The 19,917-nt window shown below is 68.0% G+C and overlaps 2 protein-coding genes across 2 annotated transcripts; one reads left to right on the top strand and one right to left on the bottom strand.

Annotated features, from left to right (window-relative positions):
* Positions 1-142: 142 nt before the first annotated feature.
* PRSS56 (serine protease 56) lies at positions 143-5,713 on the bottom strand. The gene is given in 17 exon segments (XM_067002068.1): positions 143-258; positions 414-515; positions 609-756; positions 863-1,026; positions 1,250-1,313; positions 1,426-1,587; positions 1,692-1,880; positions 1,989-2,148; positions 2,271-2,413; positions 2,606-2,765; positions 2,852-2,960; positions 3,076-3,193; positions 3,196-3,264; positions 3,544-3,594; positions 4,290-4,487; positions 5,032-5,193; positions 5,529-5,713. Coding segments are annotated over 16 exon segments (2,067 nt in total). The 5' UTR covers positions 5,674-5,713; the 3' UTR covers positions 143-258; positions 414-490.
* A 2,634-nt stretch (positions 5,714-8,347) lies between these two features.
* SLC12A9 (solute carrier family 12 member 9) lies at positions 8,348-18,804 on the top strand. The gene is made up of 13 exons (XM_067002295.1): positions 8,348-8,601; positions 10,743-10,877; positions 11,007-11,144; positions 11,293-11,592; positions 11,876-11,983; positions 12,090-12,201; positions 12,288-12,445; positions 12,828-12,910; positions 13,052-13,176; positions 14,725-14,917; positions 15,051-15,225; positions 16,138-16,284; positions 16,621-18,804. The coding sequence occupies exons 1-13, from the start codon at positions 8,385-8,387 to the stop codon at positions 17,460-17,462; spliced, it is 2,733 nt and encodes a 910-aa protein (XP_066858396.1). The 5' UTR covers positions 8,348-8,384; the 3' UTR covers positions 17,463-18,804.
* The last annotated feature ends 1,113 nt before the right edge of the window (positions 18,805-19,917 follow it).

Below are 19,917 nucleotides of genomic sequence, written 5' to 3'. Positions count from 1 at the left end.
TACAGCCCCTTGGCATTTTTGGAGCCCAGGTCCACCAGGATCTGCCAGAGGAGGAAAACACCATCAGGCCCAGAGCGGGGGGACACGTTGCTGGCAAGCTGGGGACAGTGAGGTGCCGGGGGTGGCCGCCGCACGCACGCACCTCCTGGAAGGTCATGGCCAGGTCCGGCTCCGGCACCCGCAGCACCCATGCGTACAGCTCCTGCAGCGCGCCCACCCGCAGCGCCGAGGCATTGAGGCCAGGGCAGGCTGCGGCCCCTGGGGGGGGACAGGAGAGAGATGGAGATGGGGTCGGGGAGCAGGTGGGGGCACTGCGCCGCCACCAGCCCCAGGGTGCAAAGCCGAGGCTGGGTTTGCCATCTCCAGCGTCCCTGTGGCATCCCGCAGCACCCGGGAGGCTGTGGGGTGCTTACCTCTGCCCACATCTGCCTCCTCCTCTTCTTCCTCTTCTTCCTCCTCCTCCTCCAGCCCAGGCTGTGTGGGCACCAGCTCACGCTTCTCCCTCGGCACCAACCCTGTGTGAAAACCCCGTTGGGGACGCCGCCGGTGGCCACTGCCTGGGCACAAAGCTGGGTGGAAATCAGCCCCAGCTCCCCCCAAGGGCTCACGGTTTGGTGTAGGGGTCCCCGATGGCTCTCCGGGTGCCTGCCTCTGCTGCGTGGCTTCCAGGGGGGTGTCGAGGTCCAGCTCTGCCCGGAGCTGGGCCAGGAAGGCTCTGCCCTGTCCCACCAGCTCCTCCACCTCCTCCTCGCCCTGCTGCAGGGAAGGGAAGGGGGACAGGGCAGGCAGTGGGGTTTGGTCCCTGCTGGCACCGTCACCAGAGGGGCAGGGGGTTCCCCCCATCCCATCCCTCTCCAAATACCTGCAAGAAGAGCCACGTCTCCCCGGGGAGCTGCTGCCCATCTGGGGTGGGTGCCGGGGGGCTGCCCCCGTCCATGGCCCTCAGTGCCTGCACCCAGTCCTGCAGCCGGGGCCCCACAGCCCCAAAGAGCCCCGCAAAAGGGGGGCGGCTGCCCGGCCCCCCGCCTGCAAGCACAGCGGGGACAGCTCAGGCAGGCACCCGGTGGCAGCCGTCCCTTGGGCACTGCCACCTCCTGTGCACCCCTGGTGGGACCTGGTTATGGGAAGAGCAGGACCCCACTGCCTTGAGCTGTCCCCAAAAAGCCATATCACTGCCTATGGGTATCTTGCCCACCTCCCCAAAATCTACAGCCCCCATGGCCCACCATGCCCTTGTGTCCCCCCTTACCTGGTGGGGGGTCTCCGGGGTCCCTCTGCCTTGGGGCTAGGCTGGTCCCCTGCCACAGCCACGTCTGTGGGGACAAGAAGGGGACAGGACGGACAAGGCGTAGGGGTGCCCGAGCCACCAGCACAAGGGTGGCATGTCCCCACAGGGCCATGGGGTGGCACAGCGCGGGCGGGTACCTGGAGCATCCCTGCGGACACGGGCGGGGAAGAAGTGCCCGTAGATCTTGCCCAGGAGCTGGGGCAGGGCGTGGGTGAGGAAGGAGAAGTCGACCTGGTTCCGGATGAAGTCCCCGGCCCGGCGCAGGAGACCCACCAGCGTCTGGGCGTAGGAGTGCAGCTCTGGGGGTGCAGCAAGAGAACCACGTCCCTGGCACCGTGCCGGCACGGCATGCCCCCCCCTGTCCCCAGCCAGACACAGCCCCCGTGCCCTGGCGTTGTCTCACCGCATCGCCTCGCCCGGGCACGGCAGGTCTCCTCAGCAAGGCGGGCGCAGGCGGCCTGGCCCAGGGCTGCCCGGCAGGACCCCGCGTAGAAGGAGCAGAGGCGGGTGCGCTCGGGGGGCTGCCGCTCAGGGGGCAGCTGCGACAGGGCCAGCAGCTCGAAGCAGCTCGGTTCCCGGCTGCCAGGGGCGGCTGCGAGGACACCGGGGCTGCCGTAAGCTGCTGAGCCCCCACCCATCACCTTGGGGGATCCCCGTGGCACCCCTTCCCACTGCCGTCCCGTGCCCCTTGGACACTCACAGTCCATCTGGAAGCTGAGCCAGTCCGCGAAGGCAGCGACGCGGGTGTAGACGCCGGGTTTGCCCCTCTCACCGCACCCGTCACCCCACGAGGTGATGCCGTAGAGGACAAAGTGGCGCGAAGAGGGGTCCTGGCATGCCAGCGGGCCCCCCGAGTCGCCCTGCAGGGGGATGCCCGTACATCAGTGGGGAGCACCGAGCGCGCCGGGAGCCTGGCCGTGCCGTGCCAGCGCCGTGTGCTCACCCCGTGCCCAGGGGGTTGCCGTGCTGGGAGGGGAATTACCTGGCAGGAGTCGATGCCCCCGGACAGGTACCCGGCACAGAACATGGTGCTGGTGAGCAGCTCCCTGCCCAGGGCGCCCCGGCACGTCTCCTGGCTGAGCAGGGGCACCTGTGCCTCCATCACCACCTCGGCCGACGGCCCCTCTGCCAAGCAAGGCACCCGTTTTGGGGTCCCCTCTGCCTGGCCCCCTCTTTTGGGGTGCCCGCACGCTCCCCTCTTTTGCACCCTTGGCTCGGCGCCGGGCACTGGGGAGGGGGTGGCACCCAAGTGCGGCACCCAACCTCTCCGCCAAGGGGGACACCCCGCTGACCCCGTGGCTGCCGGGTGGCACCTACCTTCATAGAGGGACCCCCAGCCCGCGATGTAGCAGGGGGTGCCGGGGCTGGGCTCCGCGGGGCCACTGGGCAGGCACATGGGGCTGACGGTGGCTGACAGGGCCAGCGGCACCGCCAGCTCCAGCAGCGCCAGGTCCCCGTGGAACGTCTTGGGGTTGAACTGGAAGGAAAAAGGGTGGGAGCGTGGGTGGGATCCTGGGGTGTGGAGGACTGGTTTGGGGGGTGCCCGCCTCCACCTCCACCGACCTTGGGGTGAGGCACGATGCGCCTGACGGGCACTGCACGCTCACCCGGGTCCTGCTTGCCCAGCTTGTGGTCGCCCACCACCACCGTCCAAGCCAGCTCGTTCTGGGTCCTGGCCGGGGAGGGGAAAAGGGCAGTGATTTGGGGGGGGGGGGGGGGGGGGGGTACATCAGTGCCACTCCATGCCCCCTTCTGCAGGGACACCACGTCCCTGTGCCCCTGTGTACCCGGCGAAGCAGTGGGCAGCAGTGAGGACCCAGGCGTGCCCCACCAGCACCCCTCCGCACATCAGCTCCCCGTGCAGCCGCACCGACACCAGCCAGGGCCAGGCCCCCGGGGGGCCACGCTGCCCCCCATGATCCGTCCTCGGGGGGCCGTGGCATTGACGGGGGGGCCCGCACGGTTCCCGCAGCTCCCTGGCGGACAAAGCTGGGGTGAGTGGTGGGGGTCCCGCCGACGTCCCCCTGTCCTCCATGGTCACCGATGTGGCCGAGGAGGGGGGCGGCGGGCGGCCCCCAGGGGGGTCAGGCCGCAGCGGGCGCGCTGTCAAGCCTCATCGTGCTCACGGAGGCGAGCGGGCGGAGGGCCGGGGGCACCCCGCGGCCCGGCAGCTGCCGACGCTAACCTCTGCCCCCCGGCACAGCGGGCAGCCGGGGATGGGGCTGGGGGTTTGGGGGGGGGCCACCCCGGCTCACCTGGCATCGCCGCCTCTGCTGGTGCATCACTTGGGGTGGCGGCTGCCAGCCCTGTGGGGACAGGTTGTCACGGTATGTGGGGATGTTTCCCCCCCCCCCCCCCCCGGTGTCAGTACCGTGTCCCCGCTGTCCCCTGTTTGCCCCAGTTCCTCCCAGTGCCCCACAGCAGCGCTGCATCCCAAACAAACACTGCTGTCCTGCCCCAGGTGTCCTCGTCACCTCCAGTGACTGTGTCCCCGATCTGCCCATCCGCCCCAGTGCCCCGTTGCCCCAGAAATCCCTGTCCCACCCCAGATTCTCCACCCCTCAATGTGCCTGTGTCCTCAATCTCTCTCTTCCACCCCGTATCTCCCCATCCCACCTTGATCCCTCTGTGACCCCCCCCAATGCTCCATCCCCCTCCAGATCCCCCCCCGTGTCCCAGTGCCCCCACCCCAGCTCCTCCACCACCCCTCGCTGCCCCATCCCAAGTTCCCCATCGCTCCCAATGCCTCCATCCCCCAAATCTCCACATCTCACCCCAGATCCTCCTTCCCCCCCGTTTTCCTACCCCCCAACCTTCCCATCCCACCAGAGAACCCCCATCACCATGCTCCATCCTCCGACCCCAACCCTTCCCTCCCCAAATCCCCCCCCACCCCATCCCACCCCAGCACCCACACCCCATATCCCCTCCAGGCACTCCCAGCTGATGCCCCGTTTGTTATTGTAGGGTCTCCTCTCTCCGGGAGGGGGTCCCCACTCACGGCACTCCTGGAGGCGGCGGAGGCAGCGCTGGGCGCTGAGCAGGGCGCAGCGGGGCTGAGCCCCCCGGGGGGGGCACAGGAGCTGGTAGGGGGCACACGCCTGGCTCAGCGCCCAGTTGCGCTGGGGCAGCTCGGGCAGCGCCTGGGCGTCCAGCAGGGCCTGGCAGCCGGGGGGGACACCGGGGGGCACGGCGGGGGCTGCGGGGACAGCGGGGCTGTGGGTGTCCCTACATCGTCCCTGCACCCTGCCCGCTTCCACCTGGGTCACCCTGGGGCGGGTAGGAAGAGGGAATGAGGGGGGGGGGGGGCTGCATTGGCTTGTTTTGCTAGGGTCTCCTTGGTGCTGGGGTATGTTTTGGTAGGGTCTCCTGGGCGCCGGGGTATGTTTTGGGAGGGATTTTGCTCTTATCAAGCAGTATTTGGGGTAGGGCTTCAGGTTGGGTAGGATCTCAAGAGGATGGGGAACTGTTTGGGTAGGGTGGTGTTTTTGTAGGGTCTCCAGCTGACATGGATTTTTTGGGGGAGTCTGGGCACTGTTTTGGGGAAGCCCATGGGGGTGAACACCTGTGGGGGGGATATGGTTTGGGTGGGATATGGGCTTGGGGTGGGTAGGGTCTTGGGGGGTTTGGGGTCTCTAGGGGACGCATGGGGCAGTGTTTGGGTAGGGCCCTGGGCAGCGTTTGGGTAGGGTCTCTAGGGGATGGGGCAGTTTTTGGGTAGGGCCGCAGGGGCCGGGACTCACGTGGGCAGCGGCGGGTGGTGTTGGCGCAGGGGGGGAAGAGGCAGGGGGCGCAGAGCCCGCAGGCCCCCCGCTGCCGCTGCTGCTCCGCCTGGGCCCGCTCCAGCGCCAGCAGCGCGCTCCTCAGCGCCGCCTCCAGCACCAGCGTCCCCCGGCTCGACAGCGCTGCCGGGGCACATCAGGGCGCTCAGACCCCCCCCCCGGGACCCCCCCCCCCACCGTCCCCAGCCCACCCAGGCCCCCTGCCCTGGTATCTCCATGCTGGTGTCAGGCTGGGCACGGGCACAAACGAGGGCGCACGGCGGGGTGTGAGCGCGGGCAGGTGTGCCCGTGCGTGTGCCCCCCCCCGTGTCCCCACGTGGCTGCCCCCGGGGCTGGCACAGGACAAGGGACCCATCCTGGTGCCCCCCCCCCCGCCCCAAAAAAGCAAATCCCATGTCCTCCAGCCCCCCGTTAAGCATCCCAAAGCCCCCCCCCTAAGGATGTCCCCGTGCACTCACCTTGCAGGACGCCGGCTGGCATGGGGTACAGCCCCTGGCCCAGGGGGGCCCCCCCGGCCAGCTGCAGGAGCAGCAGCAGCAGCACGGGGGGGGCCAGGCAGACCCCGAGGCCAGCACCCCACAGCCTCTTCCCTCCTCGCTCCATCCTGGCCGGGCAACGGTTTTGAGGGGATGGGGGGGGGGGGAATTTGGGGGATAAAAAAGGGGGGGGGGAGCCCCAAAAGTGCCCGAGGCGCCGGGGAAGGCGCGGATATATAGGGTGCCCTCCAGGCGGTGGGAGGAGAGAGAGGGGCTAGGGGAGCACAAACAGGCGAGTTCATTAATGTCGCGCCAAGATGCCATCCCGGGGGGGGGTCCGGGGTTGGGGACGCAGCTCGGGGCCTCAATGCCGCCTTTGTTCGACGGGGGCCTCGGGGCGGGCAGCATCAGACGGGCGCTGCGCTCCGGCGCTGCCCGCGGCCCTTGATCATTTTCACGCCGAGCTCGGCCCCGCCAACGGTGCCCCCACACTCCCCCCCCCGCTCCGTCCCGCCACCCCAAATCCGGCCCCGAGCCCTGGGAAGGGGGCAGCTGGGAGCGGGGTTTGGGGGGGGGGGGGGGGGGGTCGGGGTGCCGGGGGGTGGGAGGCGGGTGGGAAACGCGGTGGCGGGCGCTTCAAAGGGGAGCGGGCACCAGGAAGGGGGCTGCGGGAGATGGGGGGCACCGGGGGGCGCCTAGGGGAAGGGAGGGATTGGGGGGGGGCTTTGTCCCCCGGGAGCGGGGCGCTGGGTTGTGGGAAGGGGCCCCCCCCCATGTCTACGGTTTGGTTCGGTGCGTGCCCCACGATTTTGGGGTGTCCCCCTTCCCCATTTGCTGCCTGTGTCCTTTGTAGGGACAGGGATGGTCACGGGGCTGTCACCTCATAGGGGTGCAGGGGGTGCCCGTGACCCCAAACCTGCCCCTGTTAGGGGAAGGGGGTGCCCACATCCCTGGGGCCGTTTGGGGGTCCCCGTGTCCACTTGGGGTGATCATGGGGTGCCTGTGCCCCCATCCCCGTCCCTGTTAGGACTGTTTGTCCCTGTTAGGGGCTGTTTGGGGGTGCCCATGTCCCCGTGTCCGCTTGGGGAGGTCAGGGGGTGCCCGTGCCCCTATCCCAACCCGTTTTGGGGGCACCCATGTCCCCAGACCCACCGGGGAACAGGGAATTGCCTGCACCTCCCTCTCTGCCCTGCTTATGGGGTGCCCACGTCCCCATCTCCGTCCCCATTAGGGACGTGGCTGCCCGTGTCCCCGTGCCCACTTAGGGGGCAGCGGGTGCCCCCGTCCCCATTAGGGCCGGGGTGCCTCCGTGCCCGCAGCCCCGGCCGTGCCGCGCTCCCCTCCCGCCCCCCCCCGGCCCTAATTGTGCCAGCGGGGCGCCGACAATGCCGCCTCAGTGGCACATCAAAGGCACGGCGCTGGCGACGCGAGGCCACCGCTGGCACCGCGACAGCCCCACGTGAAAGCCCCCCCGGCTCCCACCTCGGGCCCCCCTTCCCTGTCCCCCCGGCTGGGGGGGGGACACACCGCGGGGACACGCTCCCTTGGGTCCCCCGGGGACCGTCCCCGTACCCCGTCCCGTATGGCCCTACCCGAACCGTCCCCTCTTTGCCCAGGTGGCACGGGGTCACTCTGTGGGGTCACCGTTTGGTGCCCACGGCACCGCCGCCGCTGGGATTTGCCCCCGGTCCCACGGCACCGCCGTGCGCCCCCGCTCAGCCCCGTCCCCGGTGCCAACCCCATTAACCTAATTGGCACCGGCGGCGGTGGCGGTGGGACCCCGGGGCCCCGGCTGCGGGGCGGTTGGGGGGGGGGGGGGGGACGGTGCCCCCCGAGCTGCCCCCAGCCCCGATTGTCCGGTAATTGGCGTGGGCAGCAGAGCCCGGCCGCCACCCTGGCGGCGTGCCCCGGCCGGGGGGACACGGGGGAGACAAGGGGGGGGACAAGGGGGGGACATCCTTGGGGGACACATGGGGGGGGGGGCACATGGGGGGGACACATGATGGGAACACCAGGGGGACATGGGGGGGACACATGGGGGGACAGCGTGGAGGGACACATAGGGGGACGCTGGGGGGACACATGATGGGGACACAGGGGGGACATATGGGGGGGACATATGGGGGGGGACATGGGGGGGACACGTAATGGGGACACTGGGGGGGGACACCGGGGGGATATGGGGGGACACATGGGGGGACACACCAGGGAGATACATGGGGGGACACTGGAGGGGGACACTTGGGAGGGGACACCGGGGGGACACCAGGGGGACACATGGGGGGGGGACACATGATGGGGACACTGGGGGGGCACTGGGGACACTTGGGGGGACATCCTGGGGGAACAAGTGGGGGGACACCGGGGGGGGCACATGGGGGATACATGGGGAGGGGACACATGGGGGGGGACACTGGGGACACACCAGGGGGACACATGGGGGGGGACACCCCGGGGGGCTGGGGACACTGGGGACACCCACCACCAATGGGGGTCCCAGGGGTGCCCTGGAGGCGGGGGGGGGGGGGGGGGGGGGGCGAGGTCTCAGCCTGGGCTCGGTGCCGGGGGGGGGGGGGGGGGGGGGGGGGGGGGGGGCATTTGGGGCTGGGGGCGTGGCCGAGAGAGGGGGCGTGGCCTCACGGGGGGCGTGGCCTCACGGGGGGGCGGAGTCTGTGAGATGGGGAGGGGCTGAATGGGGCGGGGCCAGTGCCGTGCCGGGGGCGGGGCTTGCGCGGTGGGCGTGGTCACCGAGGGGGGCGTGGTCCGGGTCACCGGGGGGCGCGCTGCGGGGGCCGGGGCCGGGGCGCGGGCGCGCTGCGGGCCGGGCCGGGCCGGGCCATGGCGAGCTCGGAGCGCAGCGCGCTGCTCACCTACCGCCTGTGCGGCGGCTCGGCCGAGGAGGAGCGGGGCCGGGAGCGCGGCCGGGCCGCCGCCGCCTCCTCCTCCCCCTTCTCTTCCTCCGCCGCCGCAGCCCCCCGCAAGCTGCCCACCTTCCTGGGCGTCGTGGTGCCCACGCTGCTCTCCATGTTCAGCGTCGTCCTCTTCCTGCGCCTCGGTGAGTGCCGGCATCGCCCCCGCAGTGACCCTCCCGACCCCCACCCCCCCACCCCGCTGGGCTCCCCCCCGCTGCCCCCGAGCCCCCCCGGGGTGGGGCCCCGCTGCCCCCCCCCCCCAGGGCCCTGTCCTGAGCATCCCGTGCTGGAGCCCCAGCGCCATCCCAGTTTGGGGTCCCAGAGGCCCCCCAGTGCCCTCCGTGTCCCCCTCATCCCCAGGCTGGAGTCCCAGCGCCCCCCCTTGCCTCCCCCATTCTGGGGTCCCGGTGCTGCACGGCCCCTCCTGACCCCTCCAGGCTGCGGCCCCACCAATTTTAGGGCAGGAACCCTGTCCGAAGCCCCAGCGCCCCCAGGGCAGGACGCCTGCACCCTCCCAGCACCTTCCCCAGTAGGATCCCAGGGCCCTTGGTGTCCCCCCACCCTCCAGCCCCAGCACCCCACTGCTTTGGGCATCCCCCAGTGTGGCACCCCAATGCTCTCCCCAGCCCCTGTGGCGTCCCCAGGGCAGGATTCTCATGTCCCCATCCAGGGACCAGGCCTCCCCCCCCATCTCCACGCTGTTCAGAGGGCACCGATTAGTTCCCAGTCTGCTCCCAGTTTGAGTTACGAGCCGGGGAGAACTGGGGGAGGGGGGTCAGGCTGGACACAGCCCGGGGCTGGTGGCAGCCCTTTGGGGAACCCTGGTCTTGGGATGCCCCTGGCCTGGCCTGGGGCCGGCAGAGGCCCGGACAGGAACAGGGAAGGCTTTTCCTCTTTCACTTTCCGCCCACGGGAAACCCTGGGCAGGAGTTGGCTGCGTGCCGGGGGGGCCCAGGGGGGCCCTGAGCTCCTTCCCCTGCCCTGGGGACATCCCGAGGCGAGGGGTGGGGGCACAGCCCCCATCGCTCACCCATCCTTTCCCACCCCTCAGCTGGGGGCCTTGTGCAAGCCCTGACCCCCCCTTCCCCGCACACCCAGCCCCTGCCCCATGGCGGGCCCCCCCCCCGTCCGGACCCCCATAGGGGTGGCGTTACTTTTTGGGGGGCAGAGAGGAAGTTTGGGGTGGGGGAGGGTGGAGCTGCTGGGAAGAGGAACTGTCCCGCCGTGGGGGGGTCCCGGGGCAGCCCCCCCTCTTCCTCAAGCACACCCCTGGGTCTCCAAAGCCTGGAGATCTCCAGCCCCTCCCGGCTGCCCCCAACTTCTGGCACCCCTTTGCTTCCTCCCATCCGCTTCTGGGACTGGGGCACCCTGGGGATTGCAGGGCGGGGGGGCCCAAAACCCAGCCTGCCCCCCCCCCCCCGAGTCCTCCTTGCTGCTCGCCTCCCCCAGTTCCGCCCCCTCCGGGCATCTCTGCGGCCGATCTTGTGGCCGAGATAGGGCATCTCGCCGCCGCTGCGGGCAGCCCCTTCCTGACCGCGGCCTCGCCAGCCTTGCTGGCAGTCTGGCCGTGCCCTGGGGAGGGACTTGGGGGGGCTCTGGGTGCCCTGCTGAGCCCCCGGGGGCAGGGGGTGCTGGGGACGGTGCCGATGGCGGGGATGTCCCAGCGCTGCTTTTGCTTCCTGGTTTGCAGCGGGTGGAAGCGCAAACAGAGCGCACAGAGCACCCGTGGGGCTGTGCGTGGGGCTCGGCATCTGCGGGTGCCTGTGTGCTGCGCCCCCCTTCCCCCTCCCCAAAAGGGGATACGTGGGCAGAAGGAAGCAGAGAGTGGGGGGCCGCACTGGGCTGTGTGTCCCCGTGCCATGCTCCAGTGCTGTCCCAAGCTCACTGCAGCCCCGTGTCCCTTGGGGTCCCTTAATGGGGGTCCTGCTTTTCCACCCCCCCCTCCCATCACCATCTGTTGCCCGAACTGGTGCCAGGCACCCCCTGCCCACTGAGTTGGCAGCAGGGCTGGGGGATCCTGGTGTCCCCCTGTCCCCTTCCTCCCTGCTTTTTTGCCCTGAGCTGCTTGGGCCTGATCCTGGCACCGCAGGAGGATTCCCCGAGGTGGGGGACACTGTCTGGTCTGACCCCCAGTGCTGCCGTGGGTCGGAGGCTGAAGGTGGGGTGGGAAATGGAACTTGTGTGTCCCCCAGGCAGGGCCGGGGGTGACATATAGTGAGCACGGGGACAGGAGCATCCCCACGGGGGTGTCCGTACCTGGCTAACGTCACGCCGGCCTCGGCAGGGTTCGTGGTGGGCCACGCTGGCTTGTACCAAGCTCTGGCCATGTTCGCCGTGGCGTACTTCATCATCGGCATGACGGTGCTGTCCGTGTGCGCCATCGCCACCAACGGGGCGCTGGATGCCGGGGGAGCCTACTGTATCCTCCGCCGTGTGGGCAAATTCGGGTGGCAGCCCGATGGCACCGGGCTGCGTGGGTGGTGGGGCACCCAACGGTGCTGCTGGGCACTGGTTTGGGTTTTTGGCACCTTTCCTTGACTTGAGCAAGATATGATCAGCCGTGCCCTGGGCCCGGAGTTCGGGGGCAGCATCGGGATCATGTTTTTCCTGGCCAACGTGTGCGGCAGTGCCCTCTACGTGCTGGGGCTGGTGGAGGCGGTGGTGGACAGCTTTGGGATCCCACCTGGTGAGTACCCTGTGGGGATGGGACGTCGACTGTCCCCTCCCTAAGCACCCTTATGGTGCTTGGCATGGCTGGCACAGCTCTGCCACCCCCTGCCCCATGAGCTGGTGCCTGCCCCGAGCCCCGTTGAATCCCACATGTCTCTGCCCAGGGCAAAAAGCGGGTACGGGCGTCCACGTCCTGCCCCAGAGCTACTGGTACGAGCTGCTCTACGGCACCATCCTGCTGGCCCTGTGCCTCGTCGTGTGCCTCGTGGGCGCCTCCATCTACGCCAAGGCCACCTTCCTCATCTTCCTCATCGTCGCGGGCGTGCTGGGCACCATCCTCGTCAGCTTCTTCGCCACGCGGCCCCTCGGGGTGCCCATCCGCATGCCGCACCTCAACAGCTCGGAGACCGAGAACGGCAACTTCACGGGCTTCTCGCTCGCCACCCTGCGGGAAAACCTGGGCGGTGAGGAGCAGCAAGGGCTTTCTCCAGCCCTATTTGTGGTCCCCAGCGTGGCATCCACGTCCCAGCCCTGCCTGCTGGGCTGGAGAGGGGTGGCACGGGCACCTATGCACCAGCAAGGGCTTGCTGGAGGGTGTAGGGGGCTCGCAGGCACAAAGCAAATGGCATGGGGTGGTTTGTCCCGTGGTGGCACTCGTCTGGGGACGGGGGTGTTGAGGAGAGGGCGTGCGGCAGTGCTGTGCCACCCCGGGCAGCCCGTCACAGCCCGCACCCCCGTGCCTTGCAGGCGGGTACGGGGTGGACTACACCACGGGGCAGATGATGAGCTTCAGCTCCGTCTTCGCGGTGATGTTCAACGGCTGCACCGGCATCATGGCAGGCTCCAACATGTCAGGTAGGGGGCCCCGGGGTGCTGGGCTGGGAGGCGCTGGGGTGAGGAAGGAGGGGAGCAGGGGGTGCTGTGCCCACGGGGAGGTGACACCACCTGCTTCTGTCCGCAGGGGACCTGAAGCGCCCGAGCTACTCCATCCCGCGGGGCACCATCTCCGCCGTGCTCTTCACCTACCTCGTCTACAACCTGCTGGCTTTCCTCATGTGTGCCACCTGCAGCAGGTGCGTCCCCCGTGGTGGGGTTACTGGTGCCAGGGTGCGCTGGCGTGAGCCACGCTGAGTGCCACCGTGTGTGTGTCCCTCTCCAGGACCCTCCTGCAGAAGGATTACGGCTTCCTGCGTGACATCAGCATCTTCCCACCCCTGGTCACGGTGGGCATCTACGCTGCCACCCTCTCTGCAGCCATGAGCAACCTCATCGGGGCATCCCGCATCCTCTATGCCCTGGCCCGGGATGATCTCTTTGGTGAGTGCCTGGAGTGTGCTGGCACCAGCCAGAGCTGGAGACCAGCCCTGGCACCAGGGAACCCCCTTCCTGGTTTGGGGTGATGTTTTGTGGGTTGGTGCATGTCAAGTTTGGGGTCCCAAAGATGCTCTGCTCCCCCCAGTGATGCCCAGTCCACCCTGGTTTGGTAGCCCCCAGCACGGGGACACCACGTCGGAGGGACTGGTGCCCTGTGGCACAGCTGTCTGTCCCTGCCAGGGTGATGTGGGGGTGCCTGTTTCCCCCCCCATCAGTCCATAGAGCACACCCTGACGTCCCCAGTCTGGGGACAGGTCCGCACACCAGCCTGCTGGTGGCCTTTGGGCTGCCTCGTGCCAGCCCAACCTCCCCGCTCTGCCCACAGGCCGGGCGCTGGCGCTTGCCAAGAGGACGTCTGCGAGCGGGAACCCCATCATGGCAGTGATCCTCTCCTGGCTGGTGGTGCAGGTGAGTTTGGTGATGCTCCTGTCCCAGTCCCACCTGGGCTTGTCCGGGGACGGGGATTTGTGCCGCACGTGGCACGCTGGGTGCCCTTTCATGGGACACCCCTGGCTCCAGTTCACGCTGCGTCCCCCGTGCTCTCCGCAGCTGGTGCTCTTCTCCGGGAAGCTCAACACCATCGCGGGGGTCGTCACCACTTTCTTCCTGCTGGTTTACGCCACCGTCAACCTGGCCTGCCTGGCTCTGGAGTGGGCATCGGCCCCCAACTTCAGGTACCTGCTGGCCCGGGGGAGAGGGAGGCCGCTCTGCGATGCCGGGTGGCCACCACTCGTCCATCTGTCTGCAGGGCAGGGATGCTGCCTGCCCCTCTCCTGCAGCATTAGGGGGGAAAGACTCCCCCATCCTTCAGGAGGGAGAAGGGGACAGCCCCCATGCCCTGTCACCATGATACTGAGCGGGTAGAGATAAATCCAGGCCACTAGATTTATCCAGTGCCCCCTCCCCTGAGGCTTTCCAGAGGTAATTTATAGCCTGCGCCCGCCCGGCATCCCCCGGGCAGCTCGCCAAGCGGTGATGGAGCCCACTTTCCATTAGCGCTAATTAAACTAAAGGGGGAGGGGGAGGGGGGGAGGGGGATCCTGCCTGGGGGGAGGGAGAAGATCTTCCAGGAAGGACGAGTTCATGGCAGGCAGCCCCAGCCTGGGGCGGGCGGTGCGGGGCTGCCCAGAGCTGGGGGGCACGGCGGGGTGGTTGGCGGGGGCTGATGTACCTTGCACCCTTTGCCATAGGGTTGGGTACAGCTGCCCAGTGTGCCCGTGTCCTGCCTTCCCTGTGCCTGGGGATTTGGGGCACGGATGGGCGTGATGGGGCACGGACTGGTGCCTGGTGGAGACTGCTGGGGCCAGGTGGCAGAGGGCCCCTCACCCATCCCGCACTCTGATGCCCCCCCCTCCCCGTGCCGAGGTCTCCATCAAGCGCAGCGGAAAAGGATTTTAATTACCTTTCAGCAAAAACAACAATTAGAGAAAATAACAGCTTCTCGCCTCCCCGCCTCCGCCTCTGTGAGCCAGGATGAGCGGGTGCCACGGCTGCTGGTGCTGCTGTGGGGCCCCCGTCACTACTGAGCCCCCCCGGCCACCACCCCTGCCTCGGGTCACCCCTTTCTGCAGCGTGGGGCTGCCCCGTGCCCTGCGTGGTGCCATCTCCCCTCCGTGTGTGAAGCATTTCCCCTGCCACAGAGGGATGCCCTGTCCCCTCCCTGTGCCCCTGTCCTCTGTGCCACCAACCCTGTCCCATGGAGGGATGTGGGGGCACCGGGTGCCATTGCTGAGCGAGGTGGGAGCCCCGGGGTGGCATTTCCAGGCTGCCTGTCCCTCAGGCCGTGGAAGGGGCTGATGGAGATGGAAAAATTGCCATTTCTGAGCCCTGCACCGTGGTGTCAGGGAGCATTTCCCTGTCGTCACCCCCCAGCTCAATGAGCACGCGATCCCTTCGGCAGCCTGGCACGTGCCTGTTGCCTCTCGTTGGGATTTTCTTGGACCAGATGAGCACAGCTGAGTACCAGGGGCTATGTGCCTGCCGGTGCCACGCTGATGAGGACAGAGGTGATGCCAACTGCTGGTGCCCGTAGCCTGTCTGCATGGCTGGCACGAAGCAGGTGGCACAAAACCCCAGGCCAGGCTTCGTTTGGGCTGAGCTCCCTGCTGCAAGGAGCCCAGCGGCTGTGCCCCCTGCTCTGCTAACAAGGCATCAGGCCCCTTCCCGGATGCTTTCAGCGCAGCAGCTGGTGCCCAATCCATGCCCCTTTCTCCCTGCTCCAGGCCCACCTTCCGCTACTTCAGCTGGCACACGTGCCTCCTGGGCATCGCCGGCTGCTGCGTCATGATGTTCCTCATCAGCCCCGTCTCGGCCTCGGCGAGCCTGGGCTTCCTCCTCCTCCTCCTCCTCGCCCTCCACTACCTCTCGCCCAGCAGCACGTGGGGCTACATCAGCCAGGCCCTCATCTTCCACCAGGTGAGCCCTGTTCTCCTCACCTGGCCCCCGAATCCCGTCGTGGGGTGGAGAGCTGATGGCCTTGGGCTTGGCATCCCTGCGGGGCAGTGTGTTGAAGGAAGGTGGGCTCCTTACCTGCTGTCCTTCCACCCAGGTGAGGAAGTACCTGCTGATGCTGGACGTGCGGAAGGACCACGTCAAGTTCTGGCGCCCGCAGATGCTGCTGATGGTGCAGAACCCACGGGGCAGCCCCCGCCTCATCGACTTCGTCAACGACCTCAAGAAGAGCGGCCTCTACGTCCTGGGCCACGTGGAGCTGCAGGACTTGGGTGAGGGTCTGCCCTGTCCCAGCACAGGGCCTCAGCCCCTTTCTGCAGCGCCATGGCCCTGGGACATCGTTCCCAGAGCCCCTGGACGGGGTGACACCATCTCCCAGCTGGGCACATTGGGCACAGGGAGGGAAATACCAGCACTGTGGCACCGTGGGCTTGGCATGGTGCAGGGGATGTTGGTGGCTTATGTCCATCCCATATCTTGTGTGCATACGTGTCCCGCAGGCTTGCACAATGCTTGTGCTCACTCACATCCATACATGTGCACAGGGGGGGCTCCTGCACATTGCCACTGGTGTGCACACGTGGCACATGCACACGTAGCACGTGCCACCCAGGCTCCTCTGGACCCACGTGCACCACGGTCCTGCGCACGCCTATGCACGCCCAGCAAGCGTGGTCGTTTCCTACACGCTTGGCACAGCCTTGCACGCGGGTGTGCCTGTGTCCAGCCTCTTGTCGTGCCCGCTGCTGGACACCCACACGCTTCAGGTGTGTCTGCCCCCAGTGCGTGTTGGTTTGCACACACGTGTGCTCCCTCGCACACACGCTCGCCCCGCTGTGGCCATCCCCACCCCCAGCGGATGCCTGGCTCTGCTCCCCCCCCTCCCCTCGCTGTTGCCGTGGTGACTAATGGTCTGAAATTGGGGAGGGGGGATGGGGCTGCCTGCTATTTTTTATATATTTATGGATAATTTCATATCTCCGGCTGGAAGCACCTGCTTCCACCTTCCCCACGCGTGTGGGTGCTGGGGTGCATGGGGGCTGGTTTGGGGGGAACAGGGAGAAGGTTCTGGGGGTTGCTCAGTGCCGGGGTGCTGTGCGGACACCGGGATGCCCCCCAGTATGGGGTGACCCCACCAGTATGGGGTGACCCCTGCCTGATGCCGGTCTCTTCTCCCCACCCAGACGCGCTGCCCTCGGACCCGCTGCAGCCGCAGCAGGACTCGTGGCTGGGCTTGGTGGACAAGCTGAATGTCAAGGCCTTCGTCAGCCTCACCCTCGCGCCCTCGGTGCGGCACGGCGTCCGGCAGCTCCTCTTCACCTCTGGCCTCGGTGAGTGGGGCTGGAGGGGATCCAACCGAGGGCCTTTGGCACCTTTGTCAGCTCCAAAGCCAAGCTGGGCCTTGGAGGCACCTGGGTGGGCAGTGCTGAGGGGTTTGGAGGCACCTGGGTGAGCGGTGCCAAAGCCAAGCTGAGTCTTGGAGGCACCTGGGTCATGCCAAGAGGCTTGAAGGCACCAGAATAGGTGATTCCCAAGGGGGTTGGAAGCACCTGGTGTGGGCAGTGCCCACACCAAAGCCAGTTGAGCTTGGTGGCACCCACGGTGCTGGTGGTGCTGGCAGGACCCTCTCCTTCCCATCACGACAGCCCATGGTGGTCTTTCGGCAGGCGGCATGCGCCCCAACACCCTGGTGCTGGGCTTCTACGACGACGCAGCGCCTCGGGACGGCCTGGCCCAGCACCCCGCCTTCACCAGCGCCCGTGAGGAGCTGCCCCTGGGCTTCCCCCCGCTGCGGGCGCCCGCCGCCCCCAAGCTGCTGTCCCCGCGGGAGTACGTGGGCATCGTGGCCGACGCCCTGAAGATGCTGCGCAACGTCCTGCTGGCCCGGCAGCTGGAGAGCCTGGACAAGGCCTGGGAGCTGCGTCGCGCCGCCAGCCCCCCGCCCACCATCCACGTCTGGCCCGTCAACTTGCTGCGGCCCGACAGCGCCCGCTACGCCGACACCTGCAGCCTCTTCCTGCTGCAGATGGCCTGCGTGCTCAACATGGCGCGGGCCTGGCGCCGGGCCCGCCTGCGCCTCTTCCTCTGCGTGGAGGCGGGCGCCATGCCCGGCGCCCAGGAGGACAAGCTCCGCCAGCTCCTCAAGGACCTGCGCATCCAGGCCCAGATCCAGCTGGTGCCCTGGGACTCCGTCGTCCGCCTGCACTGGCAGGCCCAGCGGGGGACCCCGGGGGGCCCGGCACCCGCCGAGGATGAGGATGAGGAAGGGGCGGCTGTGAACTTCCCAGCCAACGCCACCCAAGTGTCGGATGAGTACGTCTGCGCCGCCAACAAGATGGTGCTGGAGCAGGGCCCGGCGCCCGCCGTCCGCTTCCTCTACCTGCCGCGGCCGCCGGCCGACACCAGCCTGTACCCGCTCTACCTGCGGCAGCTGGAGCTGCTCACCCGCGGCCTGGGCCCCACCGTGCTGGTGCACGGGGTGAGCGCCGTCACCAGCACCCAGCTCTAGGGTGTCCCCCCCCCTCCCCGTGTCCCCCCACCCTCCTGTGGCCAGTGCCTTACAGCCCCAGGCTGGGCACGGCGAGGGGGGGACCTGTCCCCTCCTGCTGTCCCCAAGCTGCTTGGTGGTGACTCCAGCCTCGTGGTGCTGGGAGGAGAGGGTGGAGGGTTTGGGGTGCTTTTGGGGAGGCACAGGGTTAAAGCTGCCCTGGCAGGATCCGGGCGCTCGGTGCATTCGCTGTGCCTTTTGTGCGGGGAGATGGTGGGGTCCTGGGGCTGTCCCAGTTTGTTACTGGGAGCCCCTCGTCCACAGCCACCTCCCTCCCGTGCTCTCCTCTTGCACCGCCACCCCCCAGCCTCTCCTCCGCAGGCTCCTCCGGGCACCCGGCCAGCAGCGGGGATTGATTAAAGGCAGCCTCGACCTTGGTGCCCCAGCTCCCCGCCATCCTCTGTGCCTTTCATTAGGGAAAATTAAATGGGAAGGGGCTGGGGGAGGGGAGCCTTAGGTGCCTGGGCTCCCTGCCTCGGGCTGGGGAAGGGGGGGGCAGCCCCCTATGGCTGTATGGCAGCCCCTTATGGCTGTATGGCACCCCCAGCTGCTGGGTGGGGGGGGTCCAAGCTCCCTGTCCTGCCGGGGAGATGGGGAGGTGATGCCAGGAGGGGTTGGTCCCATGGGGCATCACCTTCCCATCATGGTCCTGTGCCCCCATTCAGCCACTGGGGGGGGGGGCTGATATTGCCCTGACACCCTTCTCATCCCCTTCCCCAGCTCCCTATAATGCCCCCCCCCCCCCCTTTGCCCTGCTGTATTGATTAGGGGAGGGCAGGAAATTGCCTGGGTGACTGGCAATAAATCTATTAGGTGCCTGGCAGGCGGGCAGTGCGCCCGGGAGCTGCCTGATGGATCACTTCCTATTAGCCCTGATGCAGGGGGGGCTGCTCGGGGCCAGGCTGGGGCTGGGAGGGGGGGACACAGAATGGCACAGCTGCCTGTGCCCCCCCCTTACCACCCTGGTGCTAGTAGGCAGCTCTGCTTGGCCAGAGGCATGGAAAGCCTTGGGTACCTGGGTGCTGCTGGGGGGGCTCCGTTGTTCCCCGCCTCTTGCAGGGGTTTGTGCCTAAGTTTGAGCCCAAATCTCTCCCCCAGCGGAGGGTTCGGGGCTGGCTCTGCTGCCGGCGGCAGGAAATTGGGCACCCCAGGGTGGGCACGGCGCAGCCCCCGACCCTGGCTGCCCGCTGGGTTTATTTACAAACAGGCGGGAGCTGGCACAGGGCAGCCGGGCACCACCGGGACCCAGCGGCCTATAATGTTAATTATCACCACGTAATTAAAAGCCCATAAAAAAGCCTCACACTTCATTAAATTAAAGCTTCCCTGCACCGTGCCGCTGGGCTCTGGCGGAGTTAACCTTGGCCGTGCCAGGCACCGGCACCGCCACAGCTGGGGCAGTGGAGAGGTGGGGAGCCCCAGCTGGGGGTGTATGCGACCCCGTGCAGTGTTTTTGGGGGCTGAAGCCTTACTCACACCTCCCCATAACACTGTTTATCACACGTGGGCTTGTGCACACATGCATACAGGGAGCACACACCCCCAGCATGCCCAGCATCACACACGCATGGGTGCTGGCACACACAGCTGCACGCGCAGCGTCGCACCGATGTGTGTGCACGCTGCGCACCTGCAGGCACACTGACACACGCACCAGGATGTGGGTGTGGGGCTGGCACGAGCACACACGTGCACACGGAGATGTGCACGCACGCACACAGCCGCTGCACAGCCAGCATCGCACACCAGCTCCGGCGCACAGCGCCCACTCAGCGCACACCTACACAAACAGCATTTCTTTCCCTTTTCACGCACGCACACACGCGCACCCTCTGCACCCGCTCCTGCTGCCCGTGACCGTTCTCCTGGTGCCAAAACCACCAGCCCAGGGGTGTCCCCTGCCCCCAGTCCTGGTGCCCCCCACCCCTGCCTCGCACTCCCTGCTTGCGGCAGCCCCCAGCAGGGTGGCACCAGCAGCCCTTAGCTCCCTTCTGGGTGCTCCCCAGGCAGGTGCCAGCTTTGTGCCAGGGTCACTTTGGCACAACCAAGTCCCCCACACTGGTCCAGCAGCGGGGCCACGGTGACTGTCACCAGGTGCCAAATGGGCCATGGGGGTGCATACACTAGGAGTGTGCGTGCATGCGCAAGCAGGGTGCTGTGCTGGGGAGCGGTATATGTGCACGGGGGGGGGGGGGGTGTTCACATGCACTGCGGTGTGGATGTGCACGGTGCATTGATGTGCACACCAGAGGTGTGAGTGCACACACCTGGGCACACACACACACACACACACACACAAGGTGTGCAGGCTTGCACACGGGTGTGACCGGCACTGCCGCCGAGCGGGGCTGCGGGGAGCAGGCAGTGGTGGGTGCCCACGCCCCAGCCCGCGGGGGTGGGCAGACAACGGGGCCTC

The sequence above is a fragment of the Anser cygnoides genome, chromosome 9, assembly GCF_040182565.1.
Source record: "Anser cygnoides isolate HZ-2024a breed goose chromosome 9, Taihu_goose_T2T_genome, whole genome shotgun sequence".
In the NCBI taxonomy this organism is placed as follows: Eukaryota; Metazoa; Chordata; class Aves; order Anseriformes; family Anatidae; genus Anser; species Anser cygnoides.
The sequence above is the reverse complement of the archived record's forward strand: the minus strand, read 5'-3'. Positions and strand labels throughout refer to the sequence as shown.